The 18,473-nt window shown below is 58.7% G+C and overlaps 1 protein-coding gene across 4 annotated transcripts in view; it reads left to right on the top strand.

Moving 5' to 3' along the window:
* Nucleotides 1–18,473, top strand: part of KIF17 (kinesin family member 17) — a 51,527-nt gene that overhangs the window by 12,497 nt on the left and 20,557 nt on the right. For all 4 annotated transcript variants that reach the window (XR_011563283.1, XM_070777525.1, XM_070777509.1 and 1 more), the window contains exons 5-11: nt 2,656–3,108; nt 7,632–7,741; nt 12,288–12,435; nt 14,302–14,834; nt 15,605–15,685; nt 16,098–16,196; nt 16,959–17,167. Coding sequence is in view for 3 of the 4 variants with exons in the window: in XM_070777525.1 (XP_070633626.1) it covers nt 2,656–3,108; nt 7,632–7,741; nt 12,288–12,435; nt 14,302–14,834; nt 15,605–15,685; nt 16,098–16,196; nt 16,959–17,167 (1,633 nt within the window). In the remaining variant the exon portion in view is untranslated. The remainder of the gene's footprint in view (nt 1–2,655; nt 3,109–7,631; nt 7,742–12,287; nt 12,436–14,301; nt 14,835–15,604; nt 15,686–16,097; nt 16,197–16,958; nt 17,168–18,473) is intronic.

Here is an 18,473-nt window from a genome sequence, read left to right on the forward strand (position 1 = left end):
AGGTCACACAACTAGAAAGCCTCTGAGCTGGGCCCCTGTCCCAGGGGTCTGTCCCCCAGAGCATGTGCCACCCAGAACTCGTGTTGTGGTTTTTTTTTTCCACCCAGAACTTTAGAGTATTTGTTTATTTTGGCTGCATCGGGTCTTAGCTGCTGCACGCATGCTCTTTGTTGTGGGACCAGCTATCTAGTCGTGGCTCCCAGGCTTGGTTGCCTCACGGCACGTGGGATCTTATTATAACAGTTCCCCAACTGGGATCAAACCTGCGTCCCCTGCCCTGGAAGGCAGATTCCTAACCACTGGACCACCAGGGAAGTCCCCGCCGCCCAGAACTTCTGGATTCTCCTCTTTCTGTGATGTTCTCTACTCCTGAGCCACCTCACTCTTCCTTTTTTTTTTTTTGTTCTTCCTGGAAGTGTTACTGAGAAGGGGAAGAGGAAAGATAGGAAGAAGTACTCGTTTATTTCAGGTCACCTGTGGATGCTGTGCTGAGCCCTTTTCACACTTCATTCTGTTGAAGTCTCACAGCAGAGACCTAAACGCAGGCAGGCATTACCACTCCCACTGACAGGTCAGGAAGAGGAGGCTCTGAGAGATTAGGGACCTGCTGGGTTCAGGGTCCCGCTTAAGTGCTGCAAGTCACTGCTTAACTGCTAAGAGGTGGAGCTGGGACTTGAACCCAGGTTGCTTTGACATCTGGGTTTTCCCCATTCACACTGCAGCTGCCTCCGAGTGTGTGGTTCATTCATCCCAGACAGAACTTCGGAGAGCAGTGGAGCAGGGAGCAGCCTCAGCTCACGTAGGAACGTAGTTCTGGAGAGATCCCGGCCCAAGGTCAAGCCCTGGGTCGCTGGAAGTCCATGCAGCATGATGCCCAGCTGTGGGCTGACCTGGCCCCAGGCTGGACCAGAGTTGCCCCCCGGGGGCAGACATGGGGTCTGGAGTGACGGTCTCATCTTCATGTGATGATGCTGTGGGTGGGGAGCTGGGACTCAGCCAGGTGAGGACAGATGAGGAGGGGAGGGGAGCGCAGCCCTGTCGGGGCTTCTCGGTCTCTGCAGATGAGTTTGCAGGACAAGGCAGGCTGCCTGCAAGCAGGTTTTTTAAAGAATTTTTAAGATGTTTGTTGTTTTCATGATAAAAGAGGTTCAAATAAAGATATTTAGGAGTTAAGAGAAAAGTAGGGAAAATTACAAACACAGCCCACTGTTAACATCTAAGCATGTATTCTTTTGGTCCTTCTTTTCCCTATGAAAATTTTAAACACAAGTGAATCTTAAGTTTCTTCCCCATGCCGTCCTTACGAATGTTCCCACATCATTCCTGCCACGTCTTCCTGACCACGGGCGGTGGGTGGACGGTCCTCCTCTCCCCACCCCTCTGCAAGGTCTTAACGCCCATTCCCAGTTTCTGTGTGTTGTAAACATGCAGCAATGAACATTTTTGTGCACAAAGCCTTTTCTGCTCTTAGAGTCACCTCAGATTCCCTGGAGCAGGCCTCCTGGGATGAGGGTGCAAACCTGTCTAAGGCACCTGGTACCTTCTGCAAAGAGCTGTCCAGAAGGGTGTTTCCAAGTCCTTCCTGCCTGCTGCTGCTAAAAAAAAAAAAAAAATAGCCCAAAGAATCAAGCCCTTTGCATGCCCAAGACTCCACTAGGCATCAGCCAGACCTTTTCTTCACTTCAAGTAGCTGTGTTCCTGGGCAAAGCTGGGACAGTTCTGGTATCAACGAGCAGGAAACCAGGAAGGAAATTCCCTCCTCTGCCCTCATCTCACTCCAAGAGCACTTGCTGTGTGGCAGGCGCGACCCTTGACGGTGGTCTTGGGTTCCCCTGTTACCGAGAGAAAGGCTGAGACGCAGTTAGCTCCCTGAGGCCTGCAGCTCCCAAGGGATGGAACCCAGACTGGATCCCTCTGGTCTTCACAAGCGATGCTCTGGGCCCCTGCTCCCGAGGTACCCGGCACCTGGGTCTGCCTGCCAGCTCAGCCGTGGTCCCTGCGGACCTGGGCGTGTTCTCGGGGCATGAAGGCCCGCTGTGTGCCGCGCCTGGAGTGGGCTCTGTGACAGCGCTGTCCGTTTACCCGTTCCATCAGCCAGCCCAGATGGGGATTTGTCGTCAGCCTCATTTTGTCGGTGTGAGAATCAAAGATCAGGGCAGCATATGGCTCTGCCAAGGTCACACAGCAAGTAGGAGGCAGGGCTTGGATGGGAACTGGGTCCCAGGGTCTCCGAAGCTGATGCTTTTCTGCGTTGAAGGGCGGCAGCTTCCTGGAGACCCAGACCTTTACCCCACGCCCCACCTCCCACCCTCCACCGCCTTTGCCTCACAGGAAACACGAAGGAGCTGTCACAATGGCAGCAAGAAACCCCGGACACACAGGGAAAGCGTGCACCTCCAGCCCCTGCTCCCTGGAGGGTCGGCCCTGGGTTCTGGCCTTAAATCTGCTGCTTAGCAAGCCATGACCTTGGGCGAGTCACACGCTCTTTCTGAGCTTCACTTTGCCCGCCTGTAACATGGGCGCAATCCTAGTGGCCCCCTTAGTGGGGCTCCTCTGAGACCCTTGGTGGGTGGGGAGCACCCAGAGCCTCCTTCCTGCAGGGGGTCGCCGCACCCCAGGCCCCTCACCCCTCTGTCTGGTCTGGTCTGTCTGCAGACGAGCGGGGCAAGGACCACCTCCGCGCGGGCAAGCTGAACCTGGTGGACTTGGCGGGCAGCGAGCGGCAGTCCAAGACGGGCGCCACGGGGGAGCGGCTCAAGGAGGCCACCAAGATCAACCTGTCTCTGTCGGCGCTGGGCAATGTCATCTCGGCCCTGGTGGATGGGCGCTGCAGGCACATCCCCTACCGGGACTCAAAGCTGACCCGGCTGCTCCAGGACTCACTGGGCGGCAACACCAAGACGCTGATGGTGGCCTGCCTGTCGCCCGCCGACGACAACTACGACGAGACGCTCAGCACGCTGCGCTACGCCAACCGCGCCAAGAACATCCGGAACAAGCCGCGCATCAACGAGGACCCAAAGGACGCCCTGCTGCGCGAGTACCAGGAGGAGATCAAGAAACTCAAGGCCATCCTGGCTCAGCAGATGGGCCCCGGCAGCCTGTCAGGTGGGCGGTGCGGCGGCGGGGGCGCCGGCAGGGTGGCTGGAGCCAGGAGCGCTCTGCCCTGTGTCTGCCCGCCTCCGGTTCCCCATCTGAGGGTCGTGGAAGCCATGCCCCACCTCCTCCCAGCTGCGTGTGAGCGTGGATTTTGAACAGCCAGGGAGAACCCTGCCTGGGGACGGCCCCCCGGGGGTGGAGGTATGTGCCCACCAACGCCCCAGGGAGAGGCCAGTCCTTCGGGGCCTGTCCCAGCAGCTGGAGGCTCCATCCCCCTTCCCTGCCTCCAGGCCGCGCATCGGTCCTCCCACCTGTCTGCCTGCTGGCTCAGTGGCAGCTGCAGAGTCGTGATGTTGTGCTGCTGAGCAGCGGGGTGACTGACTGACATCCCCGCCCCCCTTCCCCCGCATCCTGCCTCCACTCCCAGAGGCAGTTTGGCTGTCACCCGGCAGGTGTCAGTCCAGACCTGGAGCCTGGGCCTGCAGAGCCCTCGCTTGTGGCTGAGGGGCTCCAGGGGCATCTCTGTCTAAGAATTCCTGGGAGGAAGGGAGCACCAAAGAACCCGAATCCATGGATCCATTTATCCGCCTCCTCCCTTCCTCTCTGTCCATCATTCTCGGCCTGCACTGATCTTCTCATCCCCTCCTCCGTCTACCCATCCACTCAGCCAGCCAGCCCGCCAGCCCACCCCCGCCCACTCCATCATTTACCCACCACCCTTCTCTCTGCCCACCCCACCCCTTCTCTCCGCCCACCTTATCTACCCTCCTCTCTGCCTGCTCATTCACTCCATCCTGCCATCCGTCCTTGAATCTCTCTTTCCTCTCACCTCCCCCCACCCACTCACACCCCGACTGTGTGTGGCCCTGGGCCTGGCCTGGGGATCCAGACAGAGATGACTCAGATCCAGGTTCTGCCTCATGGTTAACCTAGTCTCCCGGGGGAGGGAAGGGACACTCCCGCAGAGGAGTGTGTGCCCCTCGGGCAGAGAGCTGGACAGGGCACTGCAGGGCAGAAGGGAGCGTGTGGGGCGGGGGGTGGGCCCTCAGGGAAGGCTTCGCAGAGGAGGAGGGGTGCTTGAGTCTAGCAGGTTGAGAATCTCCTTTTAGGATGAGGGTGGTCAGTCTGTGCAGGGAGGCACTAAAGTCTCAGGGGACTTTGGGGACCCACAAGGATTAACAGATCTTCTGGCTGCCTGGGAAGCTGCGTGGTGGGAGGTGCCTGGGAAGCTGGGTGGTGGGAGGTGCCCAGGTGTAGGGACTGGCAGGGGCTGGCAGGGACGAAGTGAAGATGGCCTTGACCACCACGGTGAAGGCTTCCTCTTGGGCAGCCTGCCTTCTCCTCTTCCCCTCCAGCCCCAGGATAGGGGAGGGGACGCTCGATGGAGGAGGGGTGAGAGGCACCGGGAGGGAGTTGGGGCGCTCTGCTGGGCCCCCCCAACTCTGACGCAGCAGCTGCCATGCTTGCAGGCCTCCTGTGGTTACCACGGCAGACTTGGGCGGCTGTGTCCTGTCTCCCTGGATTCGGAGCGTGGAGCCCAAACAAGCTGGGATGATGGTGCCTGGCAGGCAGAGAGCCGAGAGCCAGGCAGTAACCGCTGCCTCACATTCTGGCTCCTTGGGGAAGTGACTTAGACCCCTCCGAGCCTCAGTGTCCTCATCTGTGAAATGGGTCACCCGCCTTGCAATGGCTGTGGGGCAGTTGGGAGGACTGCACGAGATGGTTCATGTGTGGGCTTCGCCCAGAACTTGTCCCGTAAGGCTCCACAGACTGTACCCGATGTTTTGACGTTATAGAGTTGGGCCTCGAGACCAGCCAGAGGTGTCTGACTCGGAGCTCCAGGGGTCCCCATCGCCCGGCATGCCCCGTGAGCCGGCGCCCTCTCAGCCCTGGCCCTCCCTCTGGTCACCAGCATATTTCTCCCTCCCCTTTTTAGCAACACGGGAAACACTGGTCTGTTTTCACCGGCCCTCCATGCTCGCTTGCCCCTAGTTCAGGCAGGCCCTGTGCTCCCAGCCCGCTGAAACTGCCTCCTGGTTTTTTAAAAAAATCATTTATTTATTTATTTTTGGCTGCACGGGGTCTTTGTCGCTGCATGGACTTTTCTCCAGTTGTCCATTCTGTAGTTGTGGTGTGCAGGCTTCTCACTGCAGTGGCTTCTCTTGTGTAGCACAGGCTCCGGGGCACACGGGCTTCAGTAGTTGCGGTGTTAGGGCTCAGCAGTTGTGGCTCACAGGCTCAGTTGCTCTGCGGCATGTGGGATCTTCCCAGACCGAGAATCGAACCCATGCCTCCTGGTGATAAAATCCAGCGATCGGTTCTCCGGAGGCCCCACCTGCCTTCTTCGCATCCGTTGACTCAGACGATCCCCTCCCTCGTCCTTGAAGCCCTTGCTTCCTGGACACCCGCACCCCAGTCCCCCTGCCCCTCCAGCCGCTCCTCCTCAGCTCCCTTGGACGAGTCTCCCCATCTTCCTGACGTCAGGTTGTCCAGGGGCCGGTCCTCCAGCCTCTTCTCTGTCTACACTGGCTCCTCTGGTCTCACGGCTTTACCCACCACCTCCCCGCTCACGAGTCTCACACGTGGACCTCTATCCTGGCTGTGTGATGTGTGCCCAGGTCTTAATTTACCCGGCTGACTGAGTGGTGACACAGAGAGATCAATGTCATTGCAACAAAGTGTTAACATTACTCGGCTACCCCGGCAATGAGCGACAGGCCACGCAGGGCCACGGGGGTGGGGAGGAAGCACCAGGGGAGGTCTGTCTGCAGAGGAGCCAGGGGCAGCCTGAGCCAGAGCTGTGATAGAGGTTTTGGTGGAAAGACACAGCAGGCAAGAGAAAGGGCCCAGGACTGATTAGTTTGAGGAAGCCTGGCGGGATCAGGGCATAATGCTGTCCTTGCTCGCCTGCTGCTGGCCCTAGTTGATTTCAGGCAGAGGAAATACTGGCTTCTGGTGGGAGAGTTAGAAGCAGCCCTGGACTTGACGTTAATTGGTTTGCATATGAAAGGTGGGCTCCTCCAAAAGCTGTTGACCCTGGGAGGACTGTCCCCTCCAGGCCATCAAGCCCCCCAGGGTGTTAAAACATCATTAAAATGAACCTGATCGATACACCGTGTCCTCTGAATTCCAGTCTTGAACATCCTGCCATCTACCTAATCATCACTCCAAACCTAACGTATGGGACACTGAGCCCTGAATCTTCCCCAGTCCTGCAGCTGTCCCCACCCGGCTGGTGGCACCTCTCTCCTTCCAGATGTTCAAGCCAGAAACCTTGGTGTCATCATCCTTGGCTTCTCACTTTTGCCTCTTCTTTTGTTGTATCTACCTTTAGAACAGGATCTAAACCTTTAGCTGATGGCATCACCGACTCTATGGACATGACTTTGAGCAAGCTCCGGTGATGGACAGGGAGGCCTGGCATGCTGCAGTCCATGGGGTCGCAAAGAGTCGGACATACCTGAGTGACTGAACTGAACTGAACCTTTGGAGCAGGTCCAGACTCTGTCCACTGCAACCCCGTGGCCTGAGCCACTAGCATCTCTCACCTGAATTACTGCAGAGCCCCCACCCCAGCAGGCCTCCTGGCTTGTGCTTTTGGTACCCCCAGTACAGTTCTCCACACGGCAGCCAGGGAGCTCCTGTTCAGACGCGAGTCCTGCCCTGCCCAAGCCCTCCAGTGGCCCGGTGGAACCCGGACTTGAAGCCAGAGTCCTCGCCAGGGCCGGCAGGTTCCCCTCTGCCATGCCCTTGGCTCACAGTCTCCCTCGTTCGCTCTGCTCCAGCCTCAGTGGCCTCCCGGCTGTTCCTGCAACAGTCCCGGCCCCCTGCCTGCCACAGGGCCTTTGCACTCACTGCTCCTTCTGTCTGTCCCTGGGATCTCTGCCTGACCCTCTGCCTCATTTCCTTCAGATCACTGCTTTCCGCACACCTTGTCTAAGAGGTCTTTCCTGTCCACAGGATTTAAACTACAGCCCTTCGGCCTGGTCTTCACTTCTCCTCACCCGCCCTGCTTGCTTTCTCTTAGGAAGTATCGCTTTGCCTCTTGCTGGCCTTTCCTCCCCAGATGGAAGTAATGTGTGTGGAGTCCTGTCTGTTGTGTTCAGTGCCAAACCCCCGGGTGCCCAAGAAAGGCTTGTTGGATGAGCACGTTGGCATTTTACATAGAGATGTGCTCAAAATAAGCTCAGTATTGAGGTCTTGTTTGAATGAACACATTGTTGTCATTTTATGGGTTTCTGCTTAATTTCTAGGGGCTTCCCAGGTGGATCAGTGGGAAAAAAATCTGCCTGCCAATGCAGGAGACTTGGGTTTGATCCCCGATCCAGGAAGAACCCCTGGAAAAGGAAATGGCAACCCACTCCAGTATTCTTACCTGAGAAATCCCGTGGACAGAGGAGCCTGGCGGGCTACGGTCCCTGGGCTCGCAAAGAGCCGGCCATGACTCTGAGCACACACACACACGGGCACGCTTAGTTCCGGCAGACCACGCACACCGTGGTCAGAGCCCCTTGTTTCTGCTTTTCTCCCAGCTCTGCTGAACAATCAGGTGCCCCCAAGCCCTGTCCAGATTGAGGAAAAGCCGTTGTCTCCACCTGTGATGCAGCACGCCATGGAGGCTGAGAAGCAGCTGATCCGGGAGGTGAGGGCGCGGGGCGGGCAGGTGGGCCCCGAAGGAGGTGGGGCTCCAGGACTAGACCGCCTCCCCACCGCCCTCCCCTGGGGGCTGGTCCTCCAGCCTCGCTTTTGGAGTTCAGGAAGCTGAGGCTTTTAGAGGTGCTGTGGCTTGCCCAAGGTCACACAGCGAGGTGAATCTGAGCCAGGATTTGAAGCGGGGTTCTCACCTCCAGAGCGCAGTCTGTCCCCCGTGAGTGCTGGTGTGGGGAGAAGGGAGGCGTCTGCTGCGCCGTCCGCTGTCTGTACGTCCTGCTCGAAGGGCTGGCGGTGGAGCGACGGTGGGGAGGGGCCGTCCCTGGTAGTGGGGCTGGCGGGTGCCTCACCGAGGTCAGAGTGGGAGCGCTGGGGGCCAAGAGCGGGGCATCCCGGGTGGGCCGCAGGGAGCCCTCAGTGGCACGTTTGGGCTCCGAGAAAAAGCTGTCACCTTGGGGCCCCTGGGTCCTCCCGCCTGTGTGGGGTCCTCCTGCCCACAGCCGATTGACAGACGCGGAGCTGACCCAGAGGTGCCAACAGGGCCAGACACCCAGCGGCTCCCACCCCTGCCCTTAACTCTGCCCCGACCCTAGGCTCTGTTGGTTTCTGGGGGTTCACATCCCGAGACCCCAGCATGGGGTGGGGTTTGACGTTCAGTGGTCCCTGCAGGCGGCTGGCTCTTCCCTGGTGGGAAAGCCAGCTCTGCAGGGGCTAGGGACGGAGCGTGTCTGCAACTGGGCCTCTGCCACTCAGCTGTGACCTCAGATGGGCTCAGTCCTGGGGCCCCGGGAAGCCCCCGGGCAGGCTGTGGGGGCCTGGGGCCCAGCCTCTGGGAGGCAGACTGGGTGAGGCCTGGGGAGATCTCTGTGCTGTGGGCTGGAGGTCTGGGGGTCATCGACCGAAGAACCCCCAGCTGCCCATGACGGGCAGGGGCTTGTACTGTTCGAGTAGGGGCCTGGATGTAGCCCCCAGTAGCCCCAGTGGGGCCCCCGTGAAGGCTCTGGGGGCTCAGCCGCTCACTCTACCTGTTCCCCTGCTGCCCCTGGGGCAGAGTTGGTGTCAGGCTGGCCCTGGAGCCCTGGGCCCAGCTCCTGGGGGAGTCCTGGGAGGAGGGGGTCTTTGGGGATGTCTGAGCACAAGCCCACAGGATGAGAGCGGTGACACTCTGGGGTTCAGGGAGGGTTTTAGAGTCACACAGGGATGAGTAGACATTGGCCACAAAACAGTATGGGCTGGGGGGGTGACAGGGAGCGGGCTGGGGTTGGGGGTGGGGACGGGGTGTGGGCATGGGGCTGGGATGCAAGCTTCCTGCCTGGGGAAGCTGGGTTGGGCGGGTGGGGTTCCTGGCAGCGTGAGAAGCAGGGCACCGCCGCCCCCTAGTGGTCACAGGGGAGACGAGCTGCCGTTCTGGCCTGGTTGCTGGTGGAGCCAATGCTCAGAGCGTCCTCGGATGGCTTAGTATAAAGAATCTGCTTGCGAACGCAGGAGACGCTAGTTCAATCCCTAGGTCGTGAAGATCCCCTGGAGGAAATGGCAGCCCACTCCAGTATTCTTGCCTGGGAAATCCCATGGACAGGGGAGCTGGGTGGGCTGCAGTCCATGGGGTTGCAGAGAGACATGACTGAGCAACTAGACACGCAGGCATTGCAGCCGGGTTCTTTACCATCTGAGCCACCAGGGAAGCCCTTCCTCATCTCTGGGAGTGGACAAAAAGCAGCTTTTCTGCTGCTGGAAGAGGCTGGGTGGTGTAAAAGGTGCCAGCCGGGACTGTGGGGGTTCCTGGGTTTGCATTCTCTCCACCCCGCCTGCCCATTCAGCCAGCCACAGGCATCTTCTGCACGCCTGCTAGGGGCTGCAGCTGGAGGCGAGGGTGGGGCCAAGGCACGGTGGTGCTGTTTTTAATGCTGGAAGTAGCATGGCAATGTCCTGGTGGTCCCTGGAGCTCTATGCTTCCATCTCTTGGAGGCAGGTGGCTCCTGGTTCAATCCGTGGCCGGGGCCCTAAATCTCCCAAACTGCATCTCCCCCCCCCAAAAAAATAATAATGATTGGAAGTAGCAGAGCATGTTTTAGGGAATGGGAGGAATGATCTGGGACTGAGGGGGCAGTCCGGTGTGGGGGAGGGCAGGAACTGACAGAGTGGAGTCCTCCCGTGGGGGGGTTGGCCATGGATGACTGTCCTCTGCCCCAGGAGGATGCCAGAGGGACTTCCCCGGTGGTCCAGCGGTTGAGACTTCACCTTCCAATGCCTGGGACGCGGGTTTGATCCCTGACTGGGGAGCTGAGATCCCACCTGCCTTGTGGCCAAAAACAAAACAAAACATAAAACAGAAACAATATTGTAACAAATTCAATAAAAACTTTAAAAAGTGGCCCACATCAAAGAAAAAAATCTTAAAAAGAGGATGTTGGGGGAAGGTGACCTCTTCAGGAGTATAATCTGCAAACATACTGAATCGCTTTGCTGTACAGATCAGAAAACATTTTGAAGTCTCTATAACTGTGCGGTGAGGATTAAGTGGTTTGATGTTGGTAAAATTTTTTGTCATCAGTTCAGTCGCTCAGTCGTGTCCAACTCTTTGTGACCCCATGGACTATAGCACGCAAGGCCTCCCTGTCCATCACCAGCTCCCGGAGTTTACTCAAACTCATGTTCGTGGAGTCGGTGATGCCATCCAGCCATCTCCTCCTCTGTCGCCCCTTCTCCCGCTCCTCCTCTGTGAAGGGACAGACGGGGAATGGAGGGAGAGGAGCGTTGAGGGAAGGGAAGATGGAGAGACCGGAAAGGGGCGCTCCCCACTTGGAGGTCCTCCTGTAATTTGGGGGTCACATGTTTACACGTGAGAATGGCGTGTGCGTGTGTGCAGATAAGTGTGTATGTCTCCAGTCAGGTCTTGCTAGGCTGTACATGCCGCTGGGCTGAGGCCTGGGTTGAACTGGGGTTGGGGCTGAAGTGCCAGCCAGGGGACTTCTGCTGGGCGAGCGTGGGTTCGAGGGCAGGAGAAGGCAGGCGGGGTGAGGGCTGCAGGTCTCAGGGGACCGCCAGGAGCTGTGTGTGGTTCTGGGCAAGGTGGGCCCTCCCTGGATCTCGGTGGCAGGTCAGCGGCACCTTGGCTGTGCTGCAGAAACCACTAGGTCTTCATGATGGTCTGTCTCGTCTCCTGCCCTGGGAGCCCAGGCTGGCTGATTGTGTCGTGCTGGGGGTCTGCGCTTGTCCCGTACTTCCCGGGGGTCGGGTGGGCGTGCGCAGGGGCTCCCACCTCTAACCCTGTCCCACCCCCTGGCTCACTGCCGCTGCAGGGCCACCCTGTCCAGAAAGCCGCAGCTCATGGGGTGTTGTGAGTTCACAGAGGCCCAGCCTTCCCCATGGGGCACGCACGAGACGCCTGGACAGTCTGCCCAGCCTTTCTGCTTCACGCACTTGCCGACTCGGTGGCACAGCACTCAGGTGCCCCTCTGTGCCCGGCATCACGGCTACAAGACAGCACGGTGCTTGCCCTCTGGCCAGGGAGCCAGGTGGTTCACCTATAATCAAACAAGGGCAGAGAACGGTGGAACTTCTGATCAAGGCTGAGAAGACGTAAGCAAAGTGCCAGAGTGGTGGTAGGCATCCTCCGAGAGGGCGCTCATGGAAGGCCTCTCTGAGCGGGTGTCGCTGAGCTGAGGCCCGAAGGGCTGAACTTGCTTCAGAGCGAGGGCAGAGGTCCTGAGGCTGGCAGGGGTCGGGGGAGTGGGTGTGTCTAGGAGTGGAAAGGGGCTGGCGTGCCCAAGTGTGACAAAGATGGGGTGGGCCGTCCAGGTCACTGGGGACTGGAGGTCGACTGGAGGAAGTAGATTTTATCCTCAACCGTGGGAAGCCCCTGAAGCATGATCCATGGACACACAGCTGCCCCGTGGAGGACGGTCTTACTCAAGAGTAGAAGTGGGGAACCAGGTCTGGGCAGGAACTGGTGGTGATGGCGAAGATGGATGGCTAAGCAGAGGTATAGTGATTTATTTTGTCTTCGATGGGTTGAGAACCATTTGGTTAAACTGTATTTGTCGATGCAGAAAGGTGTTTGTGATCTATCGCTTTGTGGAAAAATTAGATTATAGACACATATACAGGCTTCCCAAGTGGCGCTAGCAGTAAAGAGCCCACCTGCCAATGCAGGAGGCATAAGAGACGTGGGTTTGATCCCTGGATCGGGAAGATCTCCTGGAGGAGGAAATGGCAACCCACTCCAGTACTCTGGCCTGGAGAATCCCACGGACAGAGAAGTCTGGCGGGCTGCAGTCCATGGGGTCGCAAAAAGCTGGACACGACGGAAGAGATTTAGCGTGCACGCATATGTTATTAGCGTGTTAAAACACGCTTAGACAAGAGTTCAGAAGGGTCTTCCCCAGCCAGGAGTCCCCCCAGCATCGTGGAGATCATCTTAATTCTGTTCCTTGGGCTCAGCTGCGTTTCCTGGATTGTGGGACAGAGGAGGCTTCCCTAAAGCCGCGATTGGAAGCGGTCATAGAGCGCTCCCCTCCGTCCCCCGCTCACCTCTCCAGGAGTACGAGGCGCGCCTGGCCCAGCTGAGGGCCGACTACGAGGCGGAGCAGGAGTCCAGGGCCCGGCTGGAGGAGGACATCACCGCCATGCGCAACTCGTACGACGTGAAGCTGTCCACGCTGGAGCAGAACCTGCGGAAGGAGACAGGTGGGCGGGCCCGCCCGGCAGCAGGGAGCCCAGCCTGCTGCCCCCGCCCCCCGCCGACGGGCCCCAGTTCTGTTTCCTCCTCGCAACCGCCCAGCAAGGCAGGCACCTCCATCACCCTCACTTGACAGTTGAGGAAACTGAGGCCCAGAGAGGGTGAGGAAATTCCCCGAGGTCACACAGCTTTTAAAGCGGAGCCGGGATTTGACTCTAGCAGTCTGATCCCGGGGTCAGCGTTCTCACTCACGGCTCTGCGCTGGGGGCCGAAGGCTGGGTCCCCGCCCAAGGCTGACTTGAGTGGCAACAGATCACCCAAGTTTTATGGGTAAGCCCCTTCCCCCGGTTTCTGCATTTTCTACAGTCTCTCTTCCACTTTAGAGCCCATCTGTCATCAGAGCAACCACACCTCAAAGTAGGCAATCCTTAGCAAGAGATTTTTAACTTCCTGGGAATTTTTGTCTTCTGTTTGGCATTCTAGAATGTTCCATCCCACCGCTATCTTTCAAACACCCTGTGCTGCCAGGTAGCCCAGACTTCCTAGGACTCACTGTGTTAGTCGCTCAGTCGTGTCCGATTCTTTGCGACCCCATGGACTGTAGCCCACCAGGCTCCTCTGTCCATGGGGTTCTCCAGGCCAGAATAGTGGAGTGGGTAGTCATTTCCTTCTCCAGGGGATCTTCCCAACCCAGGGATTGAACCCAGGTCTCCCGCATTGTAGGCAGACACTTTACTATCTGAGCCACCAGGGAAGCCCATAAATACTATAAAATCCACGTTGTAATGATGACGGCGTTCACATCGTTGGTCCCGTTTATGGGGCGTTGCTGTGTGCCAGGTACTGGGTAGGTAGGCACTTCCCCTGCCTGCCCTCGGTGAGTTGGGACTCACTGCTTCCTCACACGGCAGGTGTGCAAGCCGAGGCTGGGAGAGGTTCAGGCTGTGAGCTACGCACAGAGGTCCCCAACCTTTTTGGCACCAGGGGTCTGTTTTGTGGAAGACAGTTCTTCCACGGACGGGGCGGGTGGGTCAGGCGGTGTCGCAGGCGATGGGGTGCGGCAGGTGGAGCTCGCTCGCTGCTCTCCTTCAGCCGTGTGGTCCGGCTCCTGGGTGTCAGGGACCCCTAGGCGGGGGGGGGGGGGGGGAGGTGAACGACCCTAGCAAAGGGGACATCAGGGCTCTCTCGGGGAAGCCCAGGACACGGTGGATGGACCCGAAGGAGCGGGCCCGTGAGCTGGCAGCAGGAGGCCTGTGGTACTTTCCCCCCATCCCAGCTGGCAGGGAGATGCAGCCCCAGAGGAAGACCGAGGAGCAGGTTTTAGCACTTTCTGTCCTGGAGAGTGTTTCCTCCAGCCCACTTTGAGTATCAGGCCTCCGAGGGACTTTACTTGGTCTCGCTAATACTCATCTGCAGCATTCATTTAACTCCCACGGCTCTAGCTTGTCCTGTGGACAAGGGCCTGGAGCTGGTTATGCCAGGAGTGGGCCCTGAGGGTCTTGGGTGTGAAATCTTTGGGTCAGGAGCTCTCTGCTTTTGAGGCAATAATACTGGCAGGACAGCCAGTTTATGTATAAAGAGCAGACCCAAGGCACAGGGGTAAGAGTCCAGCCCCTAATGGCTGGGGCAGTCAGAGAATGGAGACATCATGGAGCTGGTCAGGGAGGACTTCCTGGAAGAGGTGGAAGGAGATAGGACTTGAGTTCTGAGGGGCAGAGATGGAAAGTCAGCGTTTGGGGGCCCAGAGGCTCTGACTTTTAAGCTGGTCTCTTGGAGATGGTGGGCCTGCGGCCAGCTTCCAGGGAAGGGCTGCCTCCCGCCCCCCGCCACCCCAGTCCACCCTGTAAAGAGCTAAAGGAAGGTGTCTCCTGCAGAGGCTGTCCTGAAGGCGGAAGTCCTCTACAAGGCTGAGGTCCTGTCCAGGGCTGAATTTGCCAGCAGTTCGGAGTACTTGCCTCCTTTCGAGTTTAAGATGGCCGAGAGACCCGAGATCTACTCTATGCCTGAGCCCGTGCCCAGTGAGGACTCCTTCAAGGCTCAGGTCTCCTCCGGGTTTGAGGAGCTGCCCAAGATGGCGGCCTCCAAGTCCGAGGCGTCTCTGGGGTCCGATGAGTCTTCCACGCTGAGAGAGAACTCCGTCTGCACGGCCTTCTCTGGGCCAGAGGAGCCCTGCAGCCTGGAGTTCTCCGTGCCTGATTCAGACGCTGGGGGCTGCTACCCACTGCCTGACAACGTGGGCCGGGGCGCCATGGAGCCCCTGTTGGAGGAGGAGCCCCCGCTGATGGCGCTGGAGCTGCTACCCGGCCTGCACGACCCCTACGCCGAGGTGGCGGCCAAGCTGGCCAGGTTCTCCACGGTGTCCAGGCCGGAAGCGCCCCCGGTGGACGTCCCCAAGGTGACCACGCAGGTACCTGACGTCACGCGGGTTGATACGCGGAAGTTCAGGGGAGGGGGTGAGCCCGGCGGGGGCGTGGCTGTGTCTCAGGGGTCCGGGGTCCGGGAAAGGGGAGCTCTGGCTAAGGCTCTGTAAACCAGTGGGAAGGTCAGGATGAGATCCCAGGCGATGCCGGGTGGGCCCTTGTTCTGCTGACACGGGGACACCCGTGGGGGGGGGGGGGCGGCTGCTGGTTGCCATGGTTACACCTCTCCTCAGCCAGCCTGTTCTCCTAGGGGAGGTGGGAGTTCTGTGAGAGTCCTGCTTCCTTTCAGGGGCCGCCCAGGGGTCTAGAGGGGCTGCTTCTCCTCCATCCTGCCCCTTGGTCCAAGGCCTTCTCTCCCTTTTCAACCCTCTGTTTTATGTTTAAAAATCTTTTTTCTTCCCTCCTTTCCTTTCTCTCTCTGTCTAAAGCGTACAGGCCTTTGAATCAGAGAGACCCGGGTTCAGATCCCAGCTCTACCCCTCACTCAGCTGTGTGACCTTGTCCAGCTGTCTCTCTGGGCCTCAGTTTCCTCATCTGTTAAATGGGGATGCTGACACATGCGTCCTGTGAGGTCAGGCAGGTGGCAGGCCTGGAACAGGAGTGCCTCTCCTCTCTGCCTCACCTCCTCTCTCCTCTGTTCTCCCTGCTCCCTGCAGGAGGAGTTGGTGGGGTTGGGGAGCAGGCAGGAAGGGTGGGGCAGGGCCCCAGAGGATGATCCTGACCCAACCCCTGCTTCCCTAACTTGTTCTCCTGCAAGCACCCTTCCCTGACAGATCTGCTGGAGCCCGCTGACCTCGGGTCTGAAGCTGAGGTGGCTGAGGACCTCCCACCCAGGAATGTGAGTACCCTCTGCCCTGAGTGGTGGTGGTGGGGACCTCCAGGGGCCTGATTCTTGCTGGGATGCTCTCGCTTGTCTCCTCACTCTCTGGCCTCAGTTTCCTCACCCATAAAATGGGGACAATACCCCCGGCCCTCCCCCAGCACAAAGCAGCATGCAAATCTGAGGAGTCCTCACCTCTATTTATTGATTTTTTACCGAGAGGCCACTGTTCCAGGGTGATGTTCAGCCTTTGCTCAGCAGTGGAGCCCTGGTGTAAAGCACAGAGGCCCAGCGTGTGTGGTGGATGAGGGCCACAGAGCGGAGCTGGAGGCCCCGAGGCGCTGGCAGGGAACCCCCCAGGCGGCGGGGGGCCGTGTTGAGCTCTGCTGCTCTCAGACCCCACCTTTCCCCACCCCCACTTCTGCTTCAGAAAGCACAACCATCCGAGGGAAGCGGGAGGAAGACTTTAAATCTGCCCACATTTGTGGAGAGAGGAAGCGACCTGCTGGCCTCTGGGCCTGATCACTGGGTAGGAGCCAGCCTGCAGCTTCTCAGCAGAGGGTATCTGGGGAGGTCGGGGGTCCCCCTGGGCAGCAAGTGACCTTGAGATGTGGGACTCAAGCAGGGAGAAGGAGCCGGGGCGGCAGGGGAAAGAGCACGGAGCCGGGGTTGGGGTGGGGTGCGGGGGCAGCAGGTGCCAGAGTCCTGTGGCCGGAAAGATCTCCAAGTTCTCAGTGCCAGAAAAGGAGGTCAGGGAAGCAGTGGGGTGGGTGGGGGGTGGGGGCAGGCAGTGGGAGGAGGGGGTGGGCACCGGGGGTGCAGCAGGCCGCGGAAGAAACTGAGTTTGACTGCAGATGTGATGGGGGGGTCTGCGAAGGATCAATTTATAGTTTAAGAAAATTCCGGGAACTCCCTAGTGGTCCAGTGGTTAGGACTCTGTGCTTCCACCACAGGGGGCTTGGTTCCACGGATTCAGTCCCTGATTGTAAGTAAGATTCTGCCAACCGCACAGCAAGGCCAAAAAACAAACAAAAATTGCCCTAGCTGCTGTGTGGAGTCTAGATGGTAAGGGGCAGGAGGGAGAGTGAGCTGGGGGATGTTTTGGGGGGTGTTGGTCAGAAAGGTGGCAGGAAGTTGACTGGGTGCATGTTTTTAATGACGGGGTGTCCCCGAGCCCGTAGTGATGTCGTGGGCCGCCAGGGGCCGGCCGCCCTAGCCAGGGTTGAGGCTGCGGTGAGCTCGTGCCCAGGAGTTGGCCCCCGCCTCCACCTTGGCTTCTGGTTGCACTTAGGAGGTTGACCTGGGCCCGGGGGCGACGGAGGAGCTGGTGTTGGCAGCAGAGCCCGTCGCGGAAGCCCAGGAAGCCCAGTCTGAAGCGCCGGAGGCCTTGGAGGCTCAGCCCCGCTCTCTGCTGGCCGGGGCCGGCGCGAGGAGGGAGGGCGCGGCCACGCTCGCCAGTGACCTCCTGCCCACCGTGGACCAACAGCAAGTGCTCGCCCGGTAAGCACCTGAGCCCAGGGCAGTGGGACCTGGGGGGCGGGGGGTGGGCGCGGTGGGGTCCCACCGCGGTGGCGGTGGCGGGAGGGAGCCCAGGGCCCGGGCTGGATGGCGGGACCCAGAGATCCTTCCTGAGCCCCACCCAGCCCTCCCCAAACATGGCTACTGGGCCGGTCCTCCCCAGGAGTGGTGCGGTGCGGAGGGGCCAGTCAGCCGGGTGGCAGGGCTCTCTGCTCAGGAAGCGGCTCAGGTGCCTCCAGATCCCATCAGATGCTTGCGGGGGGAGCAGCTACTGTGGGGGGCGGGGACAGTCCCCACCTGGCTTTCTCGGGGGCCCGCCCTGCAGGTTTCAGGAGCCCAGGGCAGGCGATGCAGGCTTTCCCCGGGTCTTAGATGGTCAAGAATCTGCCTACAATGTGGAGGCAGAAATCAAACGCCAGGTGGCTGAAGCACAAGCTGGAATCAAGATTGCCGGGAGAAATATCAGTAACCTCAGACATGCAGATATCACCACCCTTTTGGCAGAAAGTGAAGAGGAACTAAAGAGCCTCTTGATGAAGGTGAAAGAGGAGAGTGAAAAACCTGGCTTAAAACTCAACATTCAAAAAACAAAGATCATGGCATCTGGTCCATCACTTCATGACAAATAGATGGGGAAACAATGGAAACAGTGAGAGACTTCATTTCCTTGGGTTCCAAAATCACTGCAGATGGTGACTGCAACAGTGAAATTAAAAGACGCTTGCTCCTTGGAAGAAAAGCTATGACCAACCTAGACAGCATATTAAAAAACAGAGACATTACTTTGCCAACAAAGGTCTGTCTAGTTATGGCTATGGTTTTTCTAGTAGTCATGCATGGATGTGAGAGTTGGACCATAAAGAAAGCTGAGTGCTGAGGAATTGATGCTTTTGAACTGTGGTGTTGGAGAAGGTTCTTAAGAATCCCCTGGACTGCAAGGAGATCCAACCAGTCCATCCTAAAGGAAATCAGTCCTGAATATTCACTGGAAGGACTGATGCTGAAGCTGAAACTCCAATACTTTGGCCACTTGATGCGAAGAACTGACTCATTAGAAAAGACCCTAATGCTGGGAAAGACTGAAGGCAGGAGGAGAAGGGGATGACAGAGGATGAGATGGTTGGATGGCATCACCGACTCAACAGACATGAGTTTGAGCAAGCTCCAGGAGTTGGTGAAGGACAGGGAAGTCTGGCGTGCTGCAGTCCACGGGGTCTCAAAGAGTCAGACACGACTGAGCGACTGAACTGACCTAAACAATGTGGGAGACCCAGGTTCGATCCCTGGG

The sequence above is a fragment of the Bos indicus genome, chromosome 2 (assembly GCF_029378745.1).
Source record: "Bos indicus isolate NIAB-ARS_2022 breed Sahiwal x Tharparkar chromosome 2, NIAB-ARS_B.indTharparkar_mat_pri_1.0, whole genome shotgun sequence".
Classification (NCBI taxonomy): Eukaryota; Metazoa; Chordata; class Mammalia; order Artiodactyla; family Bovidae; genus Bos; species Bos indicus.